The 23,697-nt window shown below is 39.8% G+C and overlaps 1 protein-coding gene across 2 annotated transcripts in view; it reads left to right on the forward strand.

The window, feature by feature from the left end:
• Window positions 1-23,697, forward strand: part of Immp2l (inner mitochondrial membrane peptidase subunit 2) — a 911,968-nt gene that overhangs the window by 44,359 nt on the left and 843,912 nt on the right. For both annotated transcript variants that reach the window (XM_032907674.1, XM_032907673.1), the window contains exon 2: window positions 64-200. In XM_032907674.1, the coding sequence (XP_032763565.1) occupies window positions 66-200 (135 nt within the window). In that variant the 5' untranslated portion in view covers window positions 64-65. The remainder of the gene's footprint in view (window positions 1-63; window positions 201-23,697) is intronic.

Consider the following 23,697-nt stretch of genomic DNA (forward strand, 5'->3'; position numbering starts at 1 on the left):
TGATGGCCTTGCTTCTCTGTTTCTTCTAAGCTAATTTTCTCCCTGTTGTCTTTGTGCACCTAGGTATGGCACAGTCACAAGGCTGGGCGCGAAGATGCTTCAAGGCCTTTTGCAAAGGCTTCTTTGTGGCGGTGCCTGTGGCAGTCACTTTCTTGGATCGGGTGGTCTGTGTGGCTCGAGTGGAGGGGTCGTCGATGCAGGTGAGAAGGAGCTGAGCTCTCTCCTGGAAAGTGTGTGTGCGCCATCCTTTCTCAAGCCCTAGAGATAAGAGCTCGCCTGAGTATTTCTGTGTTAGGACTTGAAAGGTTTTACAAAACCATTGAAACTGAAATTTCATCTTACTGAGTTTCTTTAAAAGCCCTTCTGATACACTACTATTATAATCAGCGTGATTAGAATGAACTATCAAGTAAGTCTCTGGTTCTGTGTACTTTGATTTTTCTGTGAATTCTAAGTGGAGACTCAAAGAAAATTTACTAAATGGCATCATTTTCTGTGACTATGACTACATTTAAACAGCTCTTTAAGACAGAATTAGCTGGGTGGTGGTGGTGCATGCCTTTAATCCCAGCACTCAAGAGGCAGAGGCAGGTAGATCTTTGTGAGTTCAAGGCCAGTCCAGTCTACACAGAGAGAGAGAGAGAGTATCCAGATAGCCCAGGTTACACAAAGAAACCCTGTTTCAAACAAAAACCAAAACAAAAACCGACAAAAACCTACCACCCGCAAAAAAGATGAAATTATAGTACAGTTGCACGTTTGTTTAGGTACGATTCAGTTACTCATTAGCGTACAGTTTCAGTTTGTAGGAAAGTCTGTGTAACTGATTCCAGCCATCCTAGTATGCTCTCTAAGTTGAGTTATTGATTAAAATACATTTAAAATGTTTTAATTATTGTGTGTGTTCAAGCATGCACATGCTATAGTGCATATTAGAGGTCAGTAGCTAATTTTAGAGAGTATGGGTTTGTTTGTGTTTCAGGTTGAATTTTGAGCCTAGCTCAGCAAGCATTTTTATCTGCTTAGTCATCTTGTCCACCTACTTTGATTAAAAGTATTAAATGCACTTTAGAGTAGAAGAGCTTTGAAGTGGAGATTTCCAAAAAGTTGTGTACAGATCGTTTTGTGGAAAGAGAAGATCTTATTAAAGAACTATTGTTTACAAGCTGTTACGTGAGTGGGCTTATGCAGCTAAGCAGCACTTGCACTTTGTAACAGGATTTTCTTGGTTGTCACCAGCATGTATTAAGTTCATGCATTGTGCTGCATAGCCCTGTAAAACAGATACATAAAGTGAATATATAGGTTTTCTAGGGATCATGATTATGCAGAGTAATCCAGTTAGGTTTTTCCTTTTCTTTTTCTTAGAGACAGTTAAAACACCTTTAGGGAATGTGGATGTACTTCATCATAATTATGGTGTTGAAAATCAGACTTCTTCCTTGGTGTGAGAGTCAGGGAGGTAAGGAAAGACTGTTAGGTAGGGGCCTCTGGGGGAAGCCAATGGGACAGCTATGTTGGCTTTCATTTTTGAGGTCCCCCTCTTCTTGGTCAGATGACCTTGACCTCAAACTATACCTACAAGGTTCCTTCTACAGCAGGTCACTAGCTCAGAGTAAACTGGGCTACTGATTTGAATGCAAAAATGTTTTTAATGCAGGGATACAGCAACATACGAAGAATATGGTTTATAGGCACATGCCTTTGTTTACAAATACAGCTCAATCCATTTAAGAAGGCTTGGACTTTGTTTTTCTTATCTCTTCAGTTTCCAATTCCTAGCAGCCTTGTCTTAGCATCAGTCCTCAGGGGGATAACATTGGAGATTTGCTTTGTAGAGCTTTTGAGTCAGATTTATCATTTAAGACTAAAGCTGGCTTCTCCACAGCCTACCAAATCCCTTTTTGGAGCTCTAGGATCTTTTAGTAACAACCAGATTAATAATGATTTTCTTCAATGTCCTTATTGCTCTTTTGCTACCACTATCAATAGAAGGACTTTTTTTTACACAATACAAGACCACCTTACTTTGGATCTAATGATATTTCAGGAGATTATGTGGCAATCACAGTATCCCAATCATCATACTTTTGGCTCAATACGTTCCTACTGAGAACATATAGTTATGGTATGTGGGGAGAGCCAAAAGCATTCATTAAAGTATATGAAGTATGATTCTTGTTCACAAGATATTGATTGTTTTATGGAAGAAAAAAGTTTGTCCCTAGTGAGGAAGGCAAGGAAGAAAGTTATTCCCTACTCTTAGTAGGCGTGCATAGATGTACTTGAATCTGCAGATACATTAATAACTTTTGTGTTATTCCTAGTTCCACTCCTAACAAGTCAAATTTATTACCTTAGAACTTGTCTGGTACAGAATGTCAAATCCTCCTGGTTGCAGCTTATAGGAAAAACGTTTGAATTTACCTAGGTCTGCAAATTCACTGGAGGGTTTAGTATGCAACCATGAGAGCAGCATGGCAGCTGTCATAGAGAACTGGGAGCAGTGGCAAGTACAGTGATGTGCTCAGCCTTCTCTCTGATGCTGTGTTCTACTTTGGTCTATGTCTCTGCTTGGTTCTTTCACATCTGCCATCCGTAACAGGATCCAAAGGGTGCTGGCCACTCCCATGCTTTTAAAAGCCCAGCTCTGTCACCACTACTGTTGCTTATAATTTCAGCTAGAAGTAGCTGAGGGTAGGGGAAACTGTGATTGATTCAAGTTCTACCAAATGCTCTTAGATATATATAGTTCAACTTTGAGTGTTATGATTGATCTAGCCTTGGGTAATTGCACACTGTTCATCTATAGCTATATTGAGTGATGTGTAAGAGAATAAGCACTTCCATTTTATTTATTTTTTTTGATAGCTTCTGTATAGACCTGCCTGTGAACCCTGGAACTCACTATGTAGATCAGGCCTGCCTCTGTCTCCCAGGTGCTAGAATTAAAGATATGTACTACCACAACTGGCCAGAGCATCCATTTAGGTGACATTATGCTGTGGTGATTGAGAGTGATGTACAGGTGACATTTCCTAGTGGAATGGACCCTGTTTTCAGGTGCAAGTAGAATATATTCTGTGGACAGACAGGAAAATACATCGGGTTCCATATCTTCTGAATTTCAAACGAACTCTGGTTGACAGCTTATTTAATTTGCAGGTACATTAGATACCTCTAAGTCATACCTACAACTGTTTGAGCAGAAATTTACATTGAATTAATTTAATCACTAAATAGTAACTCTTTACTGTATTTGAAGACATAATTGTTAGACACAGCTATGATGAACTGAACAGGTCTACATCCTGGGGTTCGGTAGACTTTTCAAAATTAGAATAAAATCATGCCTTTACATTTCTCTACTCATGGGGAAGCTCTAGATGTCTTGGCGGATCCTATAAGAAATTATCTTTATCTTGATTTTTCATGGGTTTTTGTTGTTGCTGTTGAGGCTCGAAGTTTCATCTGGTATAAGGCTTTGGTTGGTTCCATGAAGAAGGGAACTCTGGATTGCCAAGAAGTTCTTATATTAAAAATATGAAAGTAGGACAAAGAAATAAGAGACAAGAAAGAAAACCACAGCAAAGAGAGAAGAAAGCAAATGACAGAGGTGTAAAGGTCAGCGGATTGATAGGGAATGATGGAGGAAATTAGCATGTAGCATGGGTCAGGGCAGAGGATCAGCCAGGGACTTAGACAGAGCTGTGCTACTCTTGAGACCGATAGGACTCTGTGTATGACAGTCCTCCCTCCCTGGGTTTATTCCCTTGAGGCTTGACACATGACACACGCCTGCTGCATGTTTGTGTGCATCAGTTCTGAGGAGGCTCGTGTAACCACTGATTCTGCATTGCAATGTTCATTGACAAATTGGTGCCATTTGGAATTAATATGGTGTAAATCACTGGTTTTAGAAATCTGGTATAAGGTACTGTGGTGGTTTGAATGAAAACAAGCATGATAGGCCCAAAGGGAAGTGGCACTATTGGGAGATGTGGCCTTGTTGGAGTAGATGTAGTCTTGTTGGAGGAAGTGTGTCTCTGGGAGTGGGGCTTAAGGTCTCAATTGCTTAAGCCAGAACCAGTGTTTCACATTCTTCCTGCTGCCTGGCATCCAGATGTAGAACTCTCAGCTCCTTCTCCAGCACAATATCTGCCTGCTTCCCACCATAATAATAATGGACTAAATCTCTGAACTGTAAGCCTGACCCAATTAAAGGATTTTCTTTGTAAGAGTTGTTGGCATAAGTTGTGAGAGTTCCTCTGAGTACATTGTCTAGCTCTGGGCTCACTCTTGGTCTGGAGGAGCCTTGCTGGACTCAAAAAACACCCTGCTTCCGCATGGAAACTAGCTTAGAACCTGACCAATCCCACCCTAGTTGGATCTGCCTGCCATCGCAGTTGGGTCCAACTAGGATACAGCCTTCAGAGTGGGGTCTGCCTGAGGCACAGCCAGCAGTGTCTGGTATCCTGACCTTAATTGTTTGACCCACAGCCCCTCACACTTTCTGGAGAAGTTCTGCTGCCATCAGGATCATCCAGCCCACACCAGGGAAAACCAGGTGCTTACAGGACAGTCTAAGAACACAATCAACAAATCCCAGGGCAATATGGTACCACCACAGCCCCGCTATCTTGATACAACAAACCCTGGATATCCTAATGAAATTGAAACATAAGAAGAGGATCTTAAATCCAGTCTTACAAAGTCCTTCAAAGTGGGCATAAATAAATTCCCTTGAACTATAGGAAAATACATTCAAGTAGGTAGAGAGACATTAAAAGAAGAAGCAAATAAATATAAAAAAATTACAGGAAAATACAAATAGGTGAAGGATAGAAATAAAACTGTCTATGATCTAAAAAGGGAAATAGAAACAATAAAGAAAACACAACTTCAGACAATCCTAGAGATGGAAAACCTAGTAAGAGAACAAGAACTACAGACACAGGCATCAACAACAGAATATAGGAGATGGAAGAGAGACTCTTCAGGTATAAAAGCTATGCTAGCAGAAGTCAATATATCAATCAAAAGATGTGAAATCTAAAAAGCTCATGATAAAGAACATCTAGGAAATTTAAGGACACTATAAAAAGATCTTCAACACAGTTCTTGAAGAAAAATTTCCTAGCCTAAATAAAGAAATGCCTATAAAGATATAAGAAGCTTATACAACACCAAAGATATTGGACCAGAAAAGAAAATCTTCCCATCAAATAATGGTCAAAACACTAAATATACAGAACAAAGAAAGACTTTTACTAGCAGCAAGAGAAAAAAGGCCACGTAATCTATAAAGGCAGACCTATCAGAATTATACCTGATTTCTCTTTTGAGACTAAAAGCTAGAAGGGCCTGGGCAGAAATGTGCAGCCCCTAAGACAGTACAGATGTCAGCCCAGGCTATCATAGTGAGCAAAAATTTCAATTACCATAGATGGAGAAAACAAGATATTCTATGGCAAAACCAAATTTAAACAATATCTTTCCACTAACTCAGCCCAACAGAGGATACTAGAAGGAAAACTCCAACCCAATGATGCTAACGACTCTCAAGAAAACACAAGAAATAAATAATTTCACACCATTAAAATCAATAGAACAGAAACATACATGCACACACATTCAACCACCACCAACAATATACCAGGAAGTAACAATCATTGTCATTAATATCTCTCAATATCAATGAACTTAATTCCCCAGTGTAAAAAGACACAAGCTAACAGAATGGATGTGTAAACAGAATCCATCATTCTGCTGTGTAAAAGAAACAGATTTCAGCAACAAAGATAGTTATTATCTCAGTATGAAGGGTTGAAAACAGTTTTCCAAGCAAATAGACCAAAGAAAATAGCCATTCTAATATCTAATAAAATAGACTTTAAACTGAAAGCAATCAAAAAAGACAGATAAAGACACTTCATACTCATCAAAGAAAAAAAAAAATCCATGAAGAGGATATTCTGAATTCTGAACATCTGTGCCCATTCATAAAAGAATCATTACCAAATCATAAATCATGCATCAAACTCAACAAATTAATAGTGGGAGACTCTTACTAATTGACAAGTCATTGAGACAAAAAGTAAACAGAAATAATATAACTAACAGAGGTTATGTTATATTCAAATGTTCCTAACAGATATCTATAGAATATATCACCCAAACACAAAAGCATATATATACCTTCATTTCAACACCTCATGGAATCTTTTCCAAAATTGACCATATAATTGGTCACAAAGCAGGCCTCAGCAGATACAAGAAGATTGAAATAACCCCATGCATCTTATCAGATCACCATGGATTAAAGCTAGGCTTGAACAGCAACAACAGAAAGCCTACATATTCATGGAAACTGAACAACTCTCAACTCAAAAGCCACTGGGTCAGGGAAGAAATACAGAAAGAAATTAAAGACTTTCTAGAACTCAATGAAAATGAGGACACAATGTACCCAAACTTATGGGACACTATGATGGCAGTGTTAATTGGAAAGTTCATAGCACTAACTACCCTCATGAAAATTCCCATACTAGCAAATTAGAAGGACACCTGAAGTCTCTAGGAACAACAACAACAACAACAACAACAACAACAACAACAACAACAACAACCACCACCAAGAAGCAAAGAGGCCCAGGAGGAGTAGACAGCAGGAAATATTCAAGCTCAAGGCTGAAATCAATCAATTAGAAACACAGAGAACAATACAAAGAATCAAGAAAACCAAGAGCTGGTTCTTTGAAAAAATCAACAAGATAGACAAAACTCTTGGCCAGATTAACTAAAAGCTAGAAAAACAGTATCCACATTAACAAAATCAGAAATGAGAAGGGAGACATAACAATGGACACAGGAAATTCAAAGAATCATTAGATCTTAATTCAAAAGCCTCTACTCCATAAAATTGGAAAATCTAAATGAAATAGATGATTTTCTACCTACTAATTACTTAAAAGTTAAATCAAGATCAGGTAAACTATCTGAATAGTCCTCTAATCCTTAAGAAAATAGATGCAGTCATTAAAAGTCTCTTAACCAAAAAAAGCCCAGCAGCCAATAGAAATAGATATAGAGACTCATACCCAACATTAGGTGGAGCATGGGGAGTCTTATAGAAGAGTTGGGAGCAGGGTTAAGGAACTCGAAGAGGACAGGGACTCCACAGGAAGACCCACAGAGTCAACTTACCAGTATCTTTGGGGGCTCCTAGAGACTGAATCACTCAGAGAATATGGTCTGACCTAGGCCCCTTGCACATATGTAGCTGATGAGCAGCTTGATCTCATGTGGGTCCCCCAACAAATGGTGCAGATGCTGTCCTTGAGCTTGTTGTCTTCCTTCTGGTGGATCTTGTGTCCCTAAATAGAGCACCTTGCCTGGCCTAATTGAGAGAGGATGTGCCTAGTCCCTCAGGGCCTTGATGTGCATGGGGTTGGGGTTGGAGGTGGGTGGGTGGGTGGGGTTGTGGGGGTTTGGGGTGGAAGGTGGGGGTTGGGAGGGTTGGTGTTTTGAAAAGAGAAGGGAAAGGTTTAATGGGGTGGATTTGCTTGAGGGAGTTCTGGAGAGAAAGGTTGTTATTGGGTGGTAAAGTGAATAAAATAAATAAATAAATAAATAAATAAATAAATAAATAAATAAATAAATAAATAAATAAAGAGTTGCCATGGTCACGGTGTCTCTTCCCAGCAATAGAAACCCTAAGACAGGTACTTTGTTGTTTTGTTTTGAAAAAGGCATATTAATTAATCTCTAAATCTTATTATTTTAATTTCTGCTCTGAAAAACTTTGATTTAGTGATATCTAATGACATAAAGTAGGAGAATTATATTTAATAATTTATTTCTGTATTTTCAGATATATGATTAATTTTTTCTCAGGAAATATTTTTGGATATAGACAGTATTAAAAGGCACTGGTAATGGTATTGAAATACAGTTATTTGACAGATAGCTTTTAAGTATAAAGCACTGTGATAGAGACAATGTGTGATAATGAATCAGACACAGATCCTGCCTTTGTGATGTTTTTACTTTAATAGAGGACGTTCAAGTCTTACCAATGTAGCGTAATGGATAGATACATCTACAGTGGAAGGTGTTCACTTGTCAGTCAGATATTTTGTCAGTATTTATATATCCAGAAATTAGAAGTTATTGATTTAATACATCAATATGGAAATTTTAATTTGGATCAGAGTGTTATCTGAAAATTATTCCTTAAGCTTTTTTGTTTACATATTCTTATTTACATGAAATTACATATATTTTATTTATCTGTGTGCATGTGTGAGCACATGTGTGTATATGTGTGTAGTGGCACACATGTGCTACAGTGTACTTGTAGAGGTCTGAGGACAACATAGTAGAGTTGGTTGTCTCTTTTCACTGTGTGCATCTTTGGACTCAAGCTCAGGATGTCAGGCTTGAAAGCAAGTACCTTTACCTGTTGAGCCATCTCAGTGGTTATTCTGGTTTGTTTTTACTCATTTTGATTTATGGTCATCTGGGAAGAAGAAACTTAAACTGAGAAAATGCCTCTCTTAGATTAGCCTGTAGGCAAGTCTGTGGGGGCATTTTCTTGTAATGATTTATGCAGAAGGTCCCAGCCTATTATGGGTAGCACCAACCCTGGTCATGGGGTTCTGAGTTTTATAAGAAAGCAGGTTGAACAAGCCAGTAAGCCACCACTCTCATGGTCTCTGTTTTAGTTCCTGCCCTGATTTCCCTCAGTGAGGGACTGCAATGAGAAAATACAAGTCAAAATAAACACTGTAGCATTCAAGTTGAATGTTAAAGAGAAATATAACTAGGACACGACCTATACCATTTTATTTTGGCTACCATATTTTGATGTCAAGATGTCATTGACTTATCTAATGTTCTTGACTCTCATGGGTCTCTGAGTTTAATGTAATCACTATGGGATGTAGATTTAGTTCAGTGTCCTCCATGGTGTGGTGACTGTATAGAGGGTCTGCTCTCCTCATGGATGATAGCAAGGCACGGAAGGATGAGAAGAAATACTTAGAAACCTTAAAAGCTATGATCATAGTGCATGCCAGGTGCTCACAGAGGTACACACACACACACACACACACACACACACACACACACACACACACACACACACACACACACACACGATATGCATGCCTGGTGCTCACAGAGGCTAGAAATTGATTGGGCAAGAGATGTCCTGGAACTGGAGTTACAGACAATTGTGAACTATCATATGTTTGGACTCAATTCTGGATTATTTGGAAGATCAGCCAACTCTTCTAACTGTTGAGCCATCTCTCTACCCAACTGATTTTATTGTTTAAAGCCAGTCACATTGCCAAACCCAAAGTCAACCAGCAGAAGCAAAGTTTTTACCTTCAGGAAGCTAAAGAAGAAGGGAATATTGTGAGTTACAAAGTGTAGAGAAATTTTAATTGAACAACATGGTTGCTCTGGCAAGGGATCATATCCAAAGACCTAGGTCTGTGTGATCCAGCTGGGATGCAGACAGTTCACATACCTTTAATCCCACTGGCTGGAATATATTCATGCCCTTAGGAAACACCTTTAATCCCAAACAATGACATCCAATTGAGGGGTAGACAAAGTGACAAATTAGTAAAAGATTTGGCATACTGAATCAGAGATGGGATACACCCAACTCACAGGAGAAAAGCTATTTAAGAGCAGCACACACACACACACACACACACACACACACACACACACAGAAAAAAGAGAGAGAAGGAGGGGAGGGAGAGAGAGAGAGAAAGAGAGAGAGAGAGAGAGAGAGAGAGAGAGAGAGAGGAAGAAAGAAAGAGTGAGTTGAGTTGTCAGTCTGGGAGTCAGTACAGGAAGCTGAGTTCTTCATGAGTTCATACAGTTCAATGCAGATCAGCAGAGGCAGTTGAAGCCAGAGAACAAGAAGGAGCCAGGAGATTAGAACACATTGCCAGAGTTTGAGGCCAAGTAGAGCAATTCAGTGGGAAGCAGAGAGAAGCCAGATTGAATCAGTCAGCTTGGAGAGGAGTTTGATCTAGAACAGTTGAGTTGAATCAGCCAGCTGGAGTTTATTCAGCAGTAAGCCTCCTAGAGGACAATTATATCTGGTGAATAAACGATACTTTTACAGCCACTAGGACTCTAAAGATACATGTTTAGTGTTAAAGGTCATTTAAAAAGTTATTTTCCTTTGGGCCTACCAAGAAGTTATCCTCATTTTTTATAGACCAAGATCAATTTGTGAAAAAATGGAAGCTGGACTATCTCCTCGTTTTGGATAACTTTAGTTTTCAGATACCTCAAGACCAATTCTATTGCCACCTTAGTGTGGCCTGTGGCCTGTCTTCAAGTCACTTTGTAACTTGAAGATACATTATGTAAGAAAACCCTGAGGCTGAAACACAAAATGTAATTAAAAAGATTTGTATTCCTACTCTTTTGGCTTTCTGGGATAGTGTTATGGCAATCCCAAATATTCACTCTGAAAAGTAAATTTTGTTATAAGAACTCTTTAGGTCTCTCATAAATTCTTATTGACTGCAGTTGCAGTAGGGAAACTTACTTTTAGGATTTCATCTTTGAGAAATAATTATACACTTTTGAAACACTCCATGGTGGATCTTTTCTTAGCTTAGGTTTTCTAGTATTAATTTACAACTCATGACTATCTGAACGGAGGGGAAAGGATATCAAACAGGGAGAGTCTGGTTAGGTGAAAGTAAGTCATATATGAAACTATAACTTTAAGGATACAATGGTTGACTCAATTGAAAACAGTGTTCAGTTTATGACATACTGGATTTTATTTTTCAAATGCAGCTCTGTAGATACAGTCATTTGGATAAGACATCCCCTTAGTGATGCTCAGCACATAATGATTGTGGGTACAAATTACTGGCTAATGACTATTCATGCTGACCTGTTATTCCCCGTAGTGCACATGAATCACTTCTCCTGCTTGTTGAAAGGTTACCTATGAAAGTAGATGCACTTTTTTTTCTTATAGAAGCACCATATTACACAACATTAATTTAATTCAGGAAATGAAGACTGATATTGCATATAGTTGAAACTACAGAGGGAATTTATGTAGGTGGAATGCAATTATTCAAATTAGAACTTCAATGACTTACCAAGGCTTTTAGAGCAAAAGGGTGCCCTAGGAATATTTTAATGACCTCACACCAAAGTTTTAGGTTTTATTTGTGTGAGAATGCCTACAGCAGGGTCATTGGCTCTGATAGGAGGTGTGTGCTTTCCACATTTAAAATTAAGATTTAAAGCTTTATAAAGGGATTGAAGTCATTCTGAGTACCATTATCTGACTTTTGCTATAATTGCCACACAATTTTTATTTAGCACCCATCTCCCTTTTCTTGTTTTGCATTGCCAGAGGGAAGAACACTCAAAATCATCATTGCATTCTGCCATCTTTCCAGCTTAGACTTCAGAGAGATATTTACGTAAAATGGATTTACAAACTTCGGAATGTGAGGGGAAATAGAGTTAATTCAGCACCTAGGTCTTTATTCATCAATAATACACATTCACTGGCTTGAAATTATCTTGACTTTCAGCTACCTATGTCCAAGCCTGAAGAAACTGGCTTGGAATAAACCTCTTAGTTTCCTACCTAGCTCTGCAGTCATTATCTTATTTCCTGCTGAGCTAAAAATGGAAAGTTCTGTCAAAAAAAGTAAGCAAAGAGGACCTTTTTTTTTTTTTTTAAATCACATCTCTACTTAAAAAAATTTAAATATACTGAGTCCTAGTAGGACTCAGTAGTCGTTGTGGTTTTATTCATAACTTTTTCTGATAGTCATAGAAGCTGGATACAGACTCTGAAGGAAAGAGATGCATTGTGATTTATATGCCAGCATCTCTGGGGGTCTTTGGGACTTCCTGCTGAATTTGCTCTTCTGAGATGGTGGGAAGCACACGGCACACTTCTTCTGTGCAGACCTCATGGCTGAGCTCTGTTGACCCTGTAGAGTTGAAGTGGGGTTTAGTTTGACTAGATTAAGATGATGACTATCAAAATGACATTTATTGTTTGTCCCCATCCCCTCTTTACCTTTATTGCCTCCCCCTCCCCTACCTCACCCCTCCAGTGGTTCTGGACACAGGATTCTCCATTGCCTCATCTTGCCAATGTGCAAACAACAACAAAACTCCCAGAGATGTCACTGTGGATTTTTTCCTCAGGTCAGGTCCTCAGGATCCTAGCCTCGACGTCTGAGTTCATTCCTATCTGCCTTCTTCCTGTATTTGTTTATTGCATGATGTCTGGGCATTTTTTATTTTAGAGAACACTAGGGAATGTAAATTCTCTGTTTTGGCTTAAGGCTATAAATACTTCTGCCTTCCCTAGATGTCCTCCTCTGTGATTGCTCATATCAGAGATAATAAAAATGGGCGTGCCTTCTTAGAGAACCCTTAGCAGTCACATGACTGGACTCTGACCAATAAAAAATGGCTGGGAATCTGTCATTTCTTCTGTGGCCCATTAACACCTCTGTGGCACTGTTCTTCTGAACACTCTCTTCTGGGGTTCTTTCAGTTTTCTGGCTGCTGCAGATGTTTGTGTTCTGTAAGTGGCTAAAAAAGGTAGTACTTATGAGGCTGGAGGCGAGAGTCAAGGCCCCACCCACCAGGGTTCAGTTGAAAAGACATCAGAGTGGTCAGAAGGCGGAAGACAGGAGCCAGAGTAAAGTGCTAGCTTTCCTTGGAGTCTTGTGGAAGGGCAAAGAAGTGCAGGTAAACTCCTGCTAATCTGCTAACCAGAGGAGTGGTCTCCAATTGCCTGGTTGCCTTCAGAGTGATTTACAACACAGGAATTCTGTCTCTGAGGCTCTGGCTAAGCCATACTTTGGTCTTAGCTTTTCTTGTCTGTAGTCTGATAGTCCTGGAAAGGACAGTCTTTCTTGTGTGGAAAATTCCAATATCATATTACCTTCAGATCCATCCTGCTGACTGGAGCTACAGCTCTCATCAACCACCCAGTTTGTAGAAAGTATCATAGCATGGATCACTCATTCAGGAAAAAAATCAAAATTCAGGATTCAAAATAGAGTTTCTATTGGATGCTTATAGTGTCCATACCATCACAGACTAGAGAAATTATGTGGTGTGATTTTAATCTAGACCTCTGTTTAAATATAGTACAGCAGACAAGCACGTGGGGAGACCAAGGCCACAGAAGCTCATAGGTAAATACATTTCTACTTGACCATGGGGATAAACTCATTGCTTTGTTAGCCACTGAGATTTTGGGGTTCTCTTCAAAAAGCAGTTAGCTGAATTTGATGTATATCAGAACTCAATACCTTTTTTGCTTTTTTTCATGGTCCTTTTAAAACTCACCTCAAGTTATAATTATCTGTCTTTCACCCATGATTAGAAATTCTTTTCTGTTATCCTCTAGTTATTTCATAGATTATTACTAACTGTACTTTGTAAGTTTCTCAAAGCAAAGACTATTCTTCTCATCTCTCCATTCACAGGGATACTGAATAAATGCATATTAAATTTTTTCTTTGAAGCATTAATGTGCTTGAATAATTAAGCTACAGAAATATGCTAAATATTCATTAATCATTTTTTTCTTAGACTTTGAGGGTGTTTCTTCACTATTCTGAAAACTTTTTTTGCTTCACGATGAACTTATCATGTTCTCTCTGGCAGAGATGTTCAGCCCTTTTTGCCCATGACTCATACTGAGTATTATCTTTTGTACTATACACACCTATGCACAACTGAAACAAAAGTGTCCTGTAACAATACTTAAAAGATAATTACCTTCAATTATGTTCAATGCCCTCTGATATTTTCAGTTATGTTGGCAACCTGTTAAACTGATTCTATGACTCACTCATTGGGCATGACCCACAGTTTGAAAAATGCTGCCTTAAGCTGGAGGGAGCCCTGACAGAATGAAGCAGCTTAAATGGAATTGATTATGAAATTTTAAGTGTGGACCTGTCACAGGGATTAAGGAAGTAAGGGTAATGTTAAGGATCTGGAGACCCATTGTCTGTTCTTGGTCTAAAAGTTTCCTTTTATAGTCAGTGTGATCCTTGGGCCTTTTTCTGTTAACATCACCTTGCATATTTATTAATTATGATTCATGAGTCCATTCCAGGACCATGAAATTAGAATCATTTTCTGATTACTTTTGTATATTGTGACAATTTTTACAAACATTAATGGTTAAGAATTATTTTTTTCTGGACAGCTCCAAGTATGAGAGAATGCAAATTGTTAAGAGTTTTGCTAGACTTACTAGTTGCCTTTGTACAACAGGTTCTAATTGTTTCTGTTGATATTTGACTTCTTCCTCTGGGACCTTCTAGGGTATGTCTATTTCACCTTCTTTCAAAAAGTATATTTAGATTTGTTTATTTTATTTTCTGTGTATGTGTTTGGGCCAGAAGAGGGCACTGGATCATCTAGAACTGGGCTGATGGTTCAGAGCCACTGTGTGGATTGGATGCTAGGAATCCATCCTGAGTCCTCAACAAGAACAACGGCTGCTGTGACCCACTGAGCCACTTCTCCAGCTCCTACCCCATTCTCGTCTGCATTACATCCTTGTGCCAATTACATGCTGTACTCTCGCATATAGTTATATCAATTTATGTCTTTAGAAAATTTAATCACTGCCTTAAGAGTGTTATTTTTTCTTTTGTCTTATTTTTCATCTTCTATTTACTTAATTTTAAAAGTGAACATTTGTACAGTGTGTAATTTTTGTTTTTAATAGTGGTCTTTTGTTTTTGCTAGTAAATATTCTTGCCTTTATTTTAAAAAGACTGCCATTACTGTAACTGTGTGTGTGTGTGTGTGTGTGTTGCTGCAATTGAACCTAGGGCTCCACACATGGTATACCAGTGCTCTTACCACTGAGAAGTTTATGTCATTATCAAGTGGTGAGCAAGAAGCATGACCACAAGTGTCATTTGAGGGAATGGCCTTAGGATGGGAGTCATGCTGATTTCTACAGCAATGGCTCCTCAGTGACTCAGGTTTCTTTCATTGATTTGCATAGTGCTTCTTCCTCTACTACCCCACCAGTTTTAATGCTGAGTGACTTGCTTTGACCAATGAGACATCAGCAGATACTATTCAAATAGAAGCCTGGTAACTATTCTGAATTAAAAATGTGTAAGAACTCAGGCTCTCCCACTGGAGGAGACCCTGGAACTTTGCTGAGATACTGGCCTCAGTCAGGGCCTGATGTGTCCTCGAGGCCAGTTTGGGCTGTGCCACTGTTCTTGCCCTCAGATGATCCCAGCTGAGTGATTGATCTCCAGAGATGCCTGTGTGATTTCCCACCAAGCAGGGCTCCAAATGAGGAATCGTGGACAGTAACTTGGCTGTCCTTGTAGGACACAGTTTTGCAGTGATTTGTCACAAAGCAATGGGTGACCGAGACAAACCTGCTGCTATGAGTGAGGCTCCGTCACAGACCTGAAACAGGCAGTGCTAGTTTTGGGGCTCTGTAACTCCGCCTTTCCAGTTTGGGAAAGTGGGGGAGTTTTGGAAGAGTTTGCTAACTGGCAAGCAACTGTTAATGGAAACGAGGAATGCAGAGCCCTCTCATTCATGGAACCTGTGGAACTGTCATTTTCAGGAACCTTGAGATGTGTATACCTAACGAACCTGCAGATTGGGCTGAGGGCACTTCTGGGAGGAGAGTTGAAACTTGTCAGTTTCTTTCCTGCATTTTTGTTTAAGAGATGCAATCAGATAAATGAATTGTAAATTAAAGAAAACATAGGGTGCCCAAGACTTTATGGGTTAGACTATCAAACCCTGGTTCATTTCTAGTTTTTTTTCTTAAATTAAATTGGATATTTTCTTTATTTACATTTCAATGTTATCCCCTTTCCCAGTTCCCCTCCCGAACACTCCTATCCCCTCCCCCTCCCCCTGCTTCTATGAGGGTACTCCCCTGCCCACCCACTCCCACTCCCCCCTTTGGCGTTCCTTTACACTGGGGCGTCAAGCCTTCACAGGACAGGGCCTTTCCTCCCACTGATGCCCGGCAAGGCCCCTGGCACATACAAAGCTGGAGCCCTGGGTTGTTCCATCCCAGGGACTATACCACCAACAAAGAGTATACATTTCTAGTTTCTAAGGAGGCAAAAGCTTCTCAGAATAAGAAAGGGTTTGGGGTAAATTTAACACCCAGGCTGGAAAATGCTTTAAGATCTCAAAAAGAGTGAGGTGGTGCTTCATAATTTTTTTTTCCCTTTAGTTAGATGCAAGAGAGTCTAACACTCAAGGTGTTAGGTCACCTCAACCTGGCACTTCCAAAAGAGAGAGAGGTCTGTTTTGAAAAATTATTGATGTAGTTTTGGACTGACTATCATGAACCCCAATTAATAGGAAACCTATGATGTTTTAAGGGAGTTATTAAAAGAATAGTCAGTTTAAAAGGGGAGTCCATGGTCTCCAACATACTGTGACACAACCATTTATTTTAAAAAAGGATGTTGTCTCCTAGTCAAAAGCCCAGGGGCTGGCCAGGAGTTATATGTGGTGGAGTCATTCCAGGAAGAGGAACATTCTTTACATAGGAGGTCTACATATGTCCAGTGCTGGATTTTGTGAACAAATGACTTCTCTTGTTTCTTACAATTTTTAAAAAGCCATTTGTGTTTTTATGTCACAGGTCTGTTTCTAAAAGAATCGAACCCAACCCATGCCCTGGAATCCTTACCCTTATTTTACCCTGATGCCTACTGTGGAAAAAGAACTTTATTCTTCTGCCAAGGACTCAGACTTGGGGGGGTCTTTGAAATCGTTGCAGGTGGGAGGGCTATGATTCATCGGTCCAGAGAGCACAGTGCTGGTAAATTGTTATGTTACCATCCTTCCTGATGCCCTGAGCCTTCTGATTCATGGTTCTTGGTACACAGGCTCTGTGCAGTCTCCCCCACACTTTTTTTTGGCTTGGCCAGTTGATCTTTAGCAGATAGAAGAGCAAACTGGGGCTTGATAGATGCCTGCAGGAGAGGCCGGTCCTCCTGAAGTCATCTGAGTCATGCAGCTAGGCCAGCACACATGAGATTCCAGAACTGTGGGCCACTGGTTTTTCTTTCATGCTTTGGAGTGCTTTGTTTTGTAGCAGTAGGATGAGTAATGTAAGGCCTAGAGTTCTTTTGTTCTTTCTCGTCTGCTACAATGCTTAACAATTCATTTTAATAAGCAGTTTGTTTCCAACACAGTTGAACCCCTTAATTCTGCCAGGTTTGCTCTATGCAATTCAAGGGAGCTACAGATCAAAATTTCTATCGATACTCCTTGAAACTGGAGTTGAAAATTTCACTTTTATGTAAAGCGGTATCAAATTCAACGAAAGGAAGCAATGGTCTAAAATCTGTTCCCTCCTCCCTCCTTTTCCCTCCCTCCCTCCTCCTCCCCTCCCTCCTCCCTCCTCCTCCTCCCCCTCCTTCCCTCCCTCCTTCCTCCCTCCTTCCTTCCTTCTTCCTTCCTTCCTTCTTTCCTTCTTTTCTTTTTATGACCCATACTTTCATTTTTCTAACTTTTAATCGATACCATGTGGACACAGAGTTTCTGGGAAGCTACCAATGTCTACAACTTTACAGGTAGCTCTATGAATAGATCGTTACACCATTATGCACATTGGGGAACTGGGTGCTTTGAAGTGGTTTACTACTGGCACAGTTATCTACAGAACCTTTCAGGCCTGGAGAGACGGCTTAGTGGTTAGGAGCTCCAGCTGGTCTTCCAGAGGACACTGGGTTTGAGTCCCAGTACTCCCCGGGCACCTCTCTACCATCTGTAACTCCAGTTCTAGGCAGTTCTTCTAGCTTCTACAACAGGCACCATGTGTGCCCATGGTGCACAGATATACATGCGGGCAAAACACTCATACACATTAAAAACAGACTTTTCGAAACCCGTATTATTTGAAATCATTCTTTTTTTGTTATTTTTTTTTGTCTACCTTTTTGTGGACACTAATATGTCAAGGATTATGTATAATAGAGAAAGTAGTTTCTTCTTTGCATGAAAGAAAAAAACCTTTCATTGTTTTGGACTTTTATTACATATAACATATTACAGAACTTGTAAATATATAAAATATATTTATATAAATTTTATATTTCATTAATTTTACATGATCTATTACTTTGTCATGATTAATTAGAGCTATGAGCCAGAATATTAACCCTGAACTTGAAGCTATGAAATAACACATATATATTTAAAAAACAGATTGACTTTTATTATTTTTAAATTATGCATACTGTGTGTGTGTGTGTGTGTGTGTGTGTGTGTGTGTGTGTGTGTGTGTGTGTTATGTGCAGGTGAATATAACTGCCTGTAGAGTCATCACCTCCCCTTACAAGCAGTTTTGAGCTGCCTGGCCTGGGAGCTGGGTAACTTTTGTCCTCAATAAGAACGTCGACTTCTAACCTCTGAGCCAGTGCTCCAGTCCCATAAATAGCGTTTTATAGTTATTAAATTATCTTTAAGTGATATTAAATCTTTATCTTAATTTAAATTATTTTATTTCTTTATATTCCAGTTGTTACCCTTCCTTAGTCCTCCCTCCCACAGTTCCTCATCCCATTCCTCCTTCCTTTTGCCTCAGAGAGGGTGCTCTTCCTCCCCACCAGACTTCCCCCTTTCCTGGGGCCTCAAGTCTCTCAAGGATTAAGTCCATCTTCTCCCACTGAGGCCAGACCAGGTAGACCTCTGCTACATATATGCCAGGGACCTCGGCATGGCTCTCCTCAGAGAGGCCCTACCAGCGGCTGACTGGGACAGAAGCCAAATCTTGCACCCTACCATGGTACCGAAGTCGAACCCCTATGTTTGAATCTGGGGAAGGATTGAAGAAGCTGAACGGGAGAGCGAGCGACCCCACAGGAAGACCGGCGGTCTCAATGGACTCGGGACCCAGAGTTGGGAAGACCATCGGTCACAATGGACTCGGGCCCTAGAGTTGGACTCTTGCGGTTAAGTTGCAGGAAGAATTGAGGGGATGTCTAATCAATAAAAGATTGTTAAAAAGGAAGATAAACTTTAGAAGTATGTAAGAAAAGGATATAAAATCCACTGGTTCACCCCTTAAAGACAACTCATTTTTTGTCCTTCATAAAATATTGTGTATTGATTGGTGAAAACTTAGAAATGATAGAAAAAAAAACACACACACAGCAAAAATCTATTCCACTTTGCAGAGTTAGCTCTTTTTGTTATTCTACCCAGGAATAGTTAAAAGCATTGATTGCTAACAGTCTTCTAGTCATTGCAATATTATAGCAATTTACTATCTCTCAACTGTATGAGGAAGGTACTGTTTTACAGTTGGAGGCCCAAGAACAGAGAGAGGAAATACCTCACTGACAATGACACAGATTGAAGCTAGAGCTTCAGATTGCAGAACTTGCCTTTCTGAGCCGCTGTAAAGTTTCTGCTTCTTTGTCTGCACAGTTGTCTGTCCATGTCTTCCACTGTCTGTCTTTCCTGTCTCTTCTCCCATTCCCTGTTTTCCCTCCTCTTCCTTTTTCTAAGCTGCATCATACCAATTTGTTTGTTTAATCACATTTTACCTTTTAATCTGCCGAATGCTTTATGTTTTTCTGCAATGGGATTACTAATTAGTTTTTGTATCCATATGCCACGTAATGTAACTATTATTAAATTATAGTTTAATCAGCTGGCAGGCGGCAGCATGTTTCTGTCCGTGCTCTTCCTTCTGATCTCTTGCTACCGTATTAATGGAGGCCAAATGCGTCACTGTAGTGCTTGGTCTTGTTCCCTCACTTCTTTTTTTTTTTTTTTTTGGTTTTTTTTTTCGGAGCTGGGGATCGAACCCAGGGCCTTGCGCTTCCTAGGCAAGCGCTCTACCACTGAGCTAAATCCCCAACCCCGTTCCCTCACTTCTTGTCATATTTGCTCCGTTTCATAGCAGCACTGCAGAAGAGAAGGTGTAGCCACTGACGTATTTTAAGAGACTGCCTTCATGTAACATTTATTATATTGTTCTGTTATCCTTTAATTATGCCTGATTTATAATAAATTTATAAATTTATAAATCCTAGGTATGTATGTGTAGGGAAAACAATCTTCGCTTGTGTATGAAGAGAACTAGTTTGTTATTATCCAAGGTTACAGTGTCACTGGGGGTGTTGGGGTGTATTCCGTGTAGATAATTTGTACTACTATTATTGAAGTTGGTATAGACTTTTACTGTAATAATGTATAATGAACACCTTTGTATGCATTTCTAAGTTTCTCAGGGCAACTTGTTAAACATGACATTCCTAGGTCTAAGGATAAGATTGGGCTTTAAACACATCGCCTCTGTGCACCTTGCACAGAGTTTGTAAGTGATTTTATTCTTATCTGTAATATATGAAAGTGCCTGTAAAACATTATGCTTCTCTCTATAATACGATATGCAATTAAGATCAGGAGAAGGAAAACTTAGCAAGTCAGTGTTTCTCTAAATTAAACTAATGTGACATATGCCTACCTTTACTGTTTATAGTTACTATATTCTAATACTTACTTTAAAATAAACATTTCTTATATCTATGTATTGATTTCTGTTTGTGTGTACACACTTACCATGGTAGGCGTGTGGAGGTCAGAGGACAGCTTGCCAGCATTGGTTGTCTCGTTCCACCACGTGATCAAACTCAGCTTGCCAGATTTGGCAGCAACACCCTTAGACACTAAGCCATCCCAGTGTCCCTCCAACCATTTTAAAAGAAAAATCAAGAAATAATGATTAAAAAATTATGGTTATTTTAATAGGGATGAAATTTCATGAACTACTGACAGGAGGAAATCATTTGTCTTAGTCAGCGGTCAGTGCATTCTTTCTGTGAAAAGGCACCATGACCATGATGACTCTTTTTTTTTTTTTTTTTTTTCTTATTTCCTTTTTGGTTTTGTAAAGACTGCGTTTCTGGAGATAGTCCAATCATTTCCCTGTCCTTCCATATCTGCTTTCTGTCCTTACAACCTCCCCCTCAAAAGAAAACAAATAATAATATAACAAACAAACAAACCCATCTGGGCCCATGCCAACTCTTTAAAAGAAAGCATTTAAGTCGGGGTTGGCTTACAGTTTCGGAGGTTTAGTCCATTATCATCATGGCAGGGGGCATGGTGGCACCCAGGCAGACATGGTTCTGGAGAAGGAGCTAAGAGTTCTACATCCGTATCAGCAGGCACCAGTAAGAAGGAGACTCTGGGCTTGGAATGTTGTTTTTTTTTTTGGAACTTCATAACCCACCCTCAGTGACACACTGCCTCCAACAAGGCCATTCCTTCTAATCCTTTCAAATAGTGCCAGTTCCTGATGACCAATTATTCAATTCTACGAGCTTATGGGTGCCATTTTCATGGCTACCACCACATCAGCATTCTGGTTTTAAGTGGAGAATGCTGAAGAAGCAGAAGCAATTAAGTAAATAAGGGAAAGTGATTAAAATGAAGTTCCCCTCTTCCACTTGAGCTGGAATATTGCTATGTAGCTCTGGCTGGCCTGGAACTCACTGCTTGCCTCCTCTTTGTGAGTGTTGGGATTAAAGACAAGTATCATTAAGCCTTGTGGACACTAAATGTGTTTTTATCAAAGGCTCCTAAACCTCTTTCTGATGAAAACATCGCAACATACATATTTGAATCAGTTACTGAGCACAATGTCTGGAAATGCCTTGTTTTCTCTGGGTGCATGACGGCCTGAATGAATGCCGGGATTGATTTGTCTTGTTTTCCATACAGCAAAAGCAGCAGCTTTTCCTAGTCATGTGTAGAACATAGCTCTCTTCCACTGGTGTGGGACCTGGCCAAGGTCAACCCACCTGTGAGCAGGGATAGGTCAGTAGGTCTGTCTGCTCATGGGGAGTGACTAGTCAGGCTCATGAGCTATGTCATGAAGGACTTATGTTGGGAGCTTCATCTTCCCACCTGATACTCCATTGGTGATGCCTTCCAGATGCTGGAGGATGTGTGAGGAGCTCATTATTGTGTATGGGATAAGGTTTGGTATAGCCAGGACCCCCCGCCCCCGTCTCTCTCTCTTTCTTCTTACCTCCTCCTCCTCCTTCTCTCATACTATCCATCCTGATGCAGTCTCCCCTCCTTCCACTACCGCCAGTTTCCCCAACATAGACTTCCCCAGATCCATGGTTCTTCTGAAATACAAATTTCTTATGATGTTTTGTTATTTGGATTTCTTTTTGTATTTCAATGGAATGTACAAGTGACTTGAGGTTTGTCTATTTATTTATTTTATTTTATTTTATTTTATTTATTTTACGACTCAGTGCTCTTAACTGCTGAGTCATCTCTCTTTGCCTCTGAATCTGTTTTTGAATTAGATGGCTAGTCACTGTAGATGATCAAGTTTAAGGGGTATTAGTTAACAGTGTGTTTTATGTGAGAAGACTGCCTCATTTCTTTCTTAGAGTTTGTTAAGGCCTAGGTAAGTTTATAGTTTATTTTATTATATATACCCATAAGATGGGTCTGAGAACTCTAGGAGCCATGCACATGATTCTGAAGAGCAAGGGGGAAAAGGATGATATTTTGTACATGTTTTTCCAAAGGCTGAGTCCAAAGACAAACAAACAAAACCTCAATCCTATAAACAGGATATACATGTAATTTTTTTTACCATCTATTAAATTTAAAGATAATAGATTTCTTTGTACTACCATGTGTCTTTACCATTCACTTTGATCTATTAACGTCATCGTTTCCTGTATTAGTTACTTTCTGTTGCTTTGATAAAACACACTGACAAGGAATCTTATGGAAGGAAGAGTTTATTTGGGCTTAGGCTTCCAGAGGAATAAGAATCCACCATGGCGGGAGGCACGGCAGCACGCGGCAGGCTTGATGGCAGGAACAGGAAGCCGAACACTCACATCTTCAGATGTCAGCACAGAGGAAGGACGTGAGCTGCAAGTGGTGTGAAGCATTTAGTCTCAAGGCCTCCCCCGCAATGTGCTTCTGCCACAAGTCTGGACCACCTCAGCCCCCCAACACATCTCCTACAGCTCAGACCGAGTGTTCAGATGTCTGCGCCTATGGTGCATTCTCATGCAGACCACTGCATCACCCCTCAGTCTCCTGCTCCCACCGGCTTCCTTTCTAAATACCAAACAGCATCTCTTCTAGGAGTCTCATGTCTCTTAAAAACTGCAGACCGCCTATGAAGAGAAAGCAAAGTGATGGTTTCCTAGATTCTTCCACCAACCAGGATACTCTCCATTCCCATATGTTTTCTTGCAAACGATTTGAGTCTTCCTTCTTGTTATAATACTCAGTTTTGTAATCACCATATTTTCTTTACCTGTTCATCTATTAGTAGCCATTATGCCGATTACGTATTTGACTACCCTGGCTAGTGCTGTGAGTAATGGAGATGTGTAGACATCTCTGTGGGATGATTGTTATTCTCTCCCTCAGGTATATAACCAGGATTGGTATGATTGGGTCATATAGTTTGTGTGTGTGTGTGTGTGTGTGTGTGTGTGTGTGTGTGTGTGTGTTACTTCTATACTGGCTTCAACAGTAGCTAGATCACTTTACATTCAAACCAAGTATATAAGGTTTTCTTTTTCTCTCCATCCTCACCAATGTTATTTGAAAATATCTATCTGACTGGGATAAGACACA

The sequence above is a fragment of the Rattus rattus genome, chromosome 7, assembly GCF_011064425.1.
Source record: "Rattus rattus isolate New Zealand chromosome 7, Rrattus_CSIRO_v1, whole genome shotgun sequence".
Classification (NCBI taxonomy): Eukaryota; Metazoa; Chordata; class Mammalia; order Rodentia; family Muridae; genus Rattus; species Rattus rattus.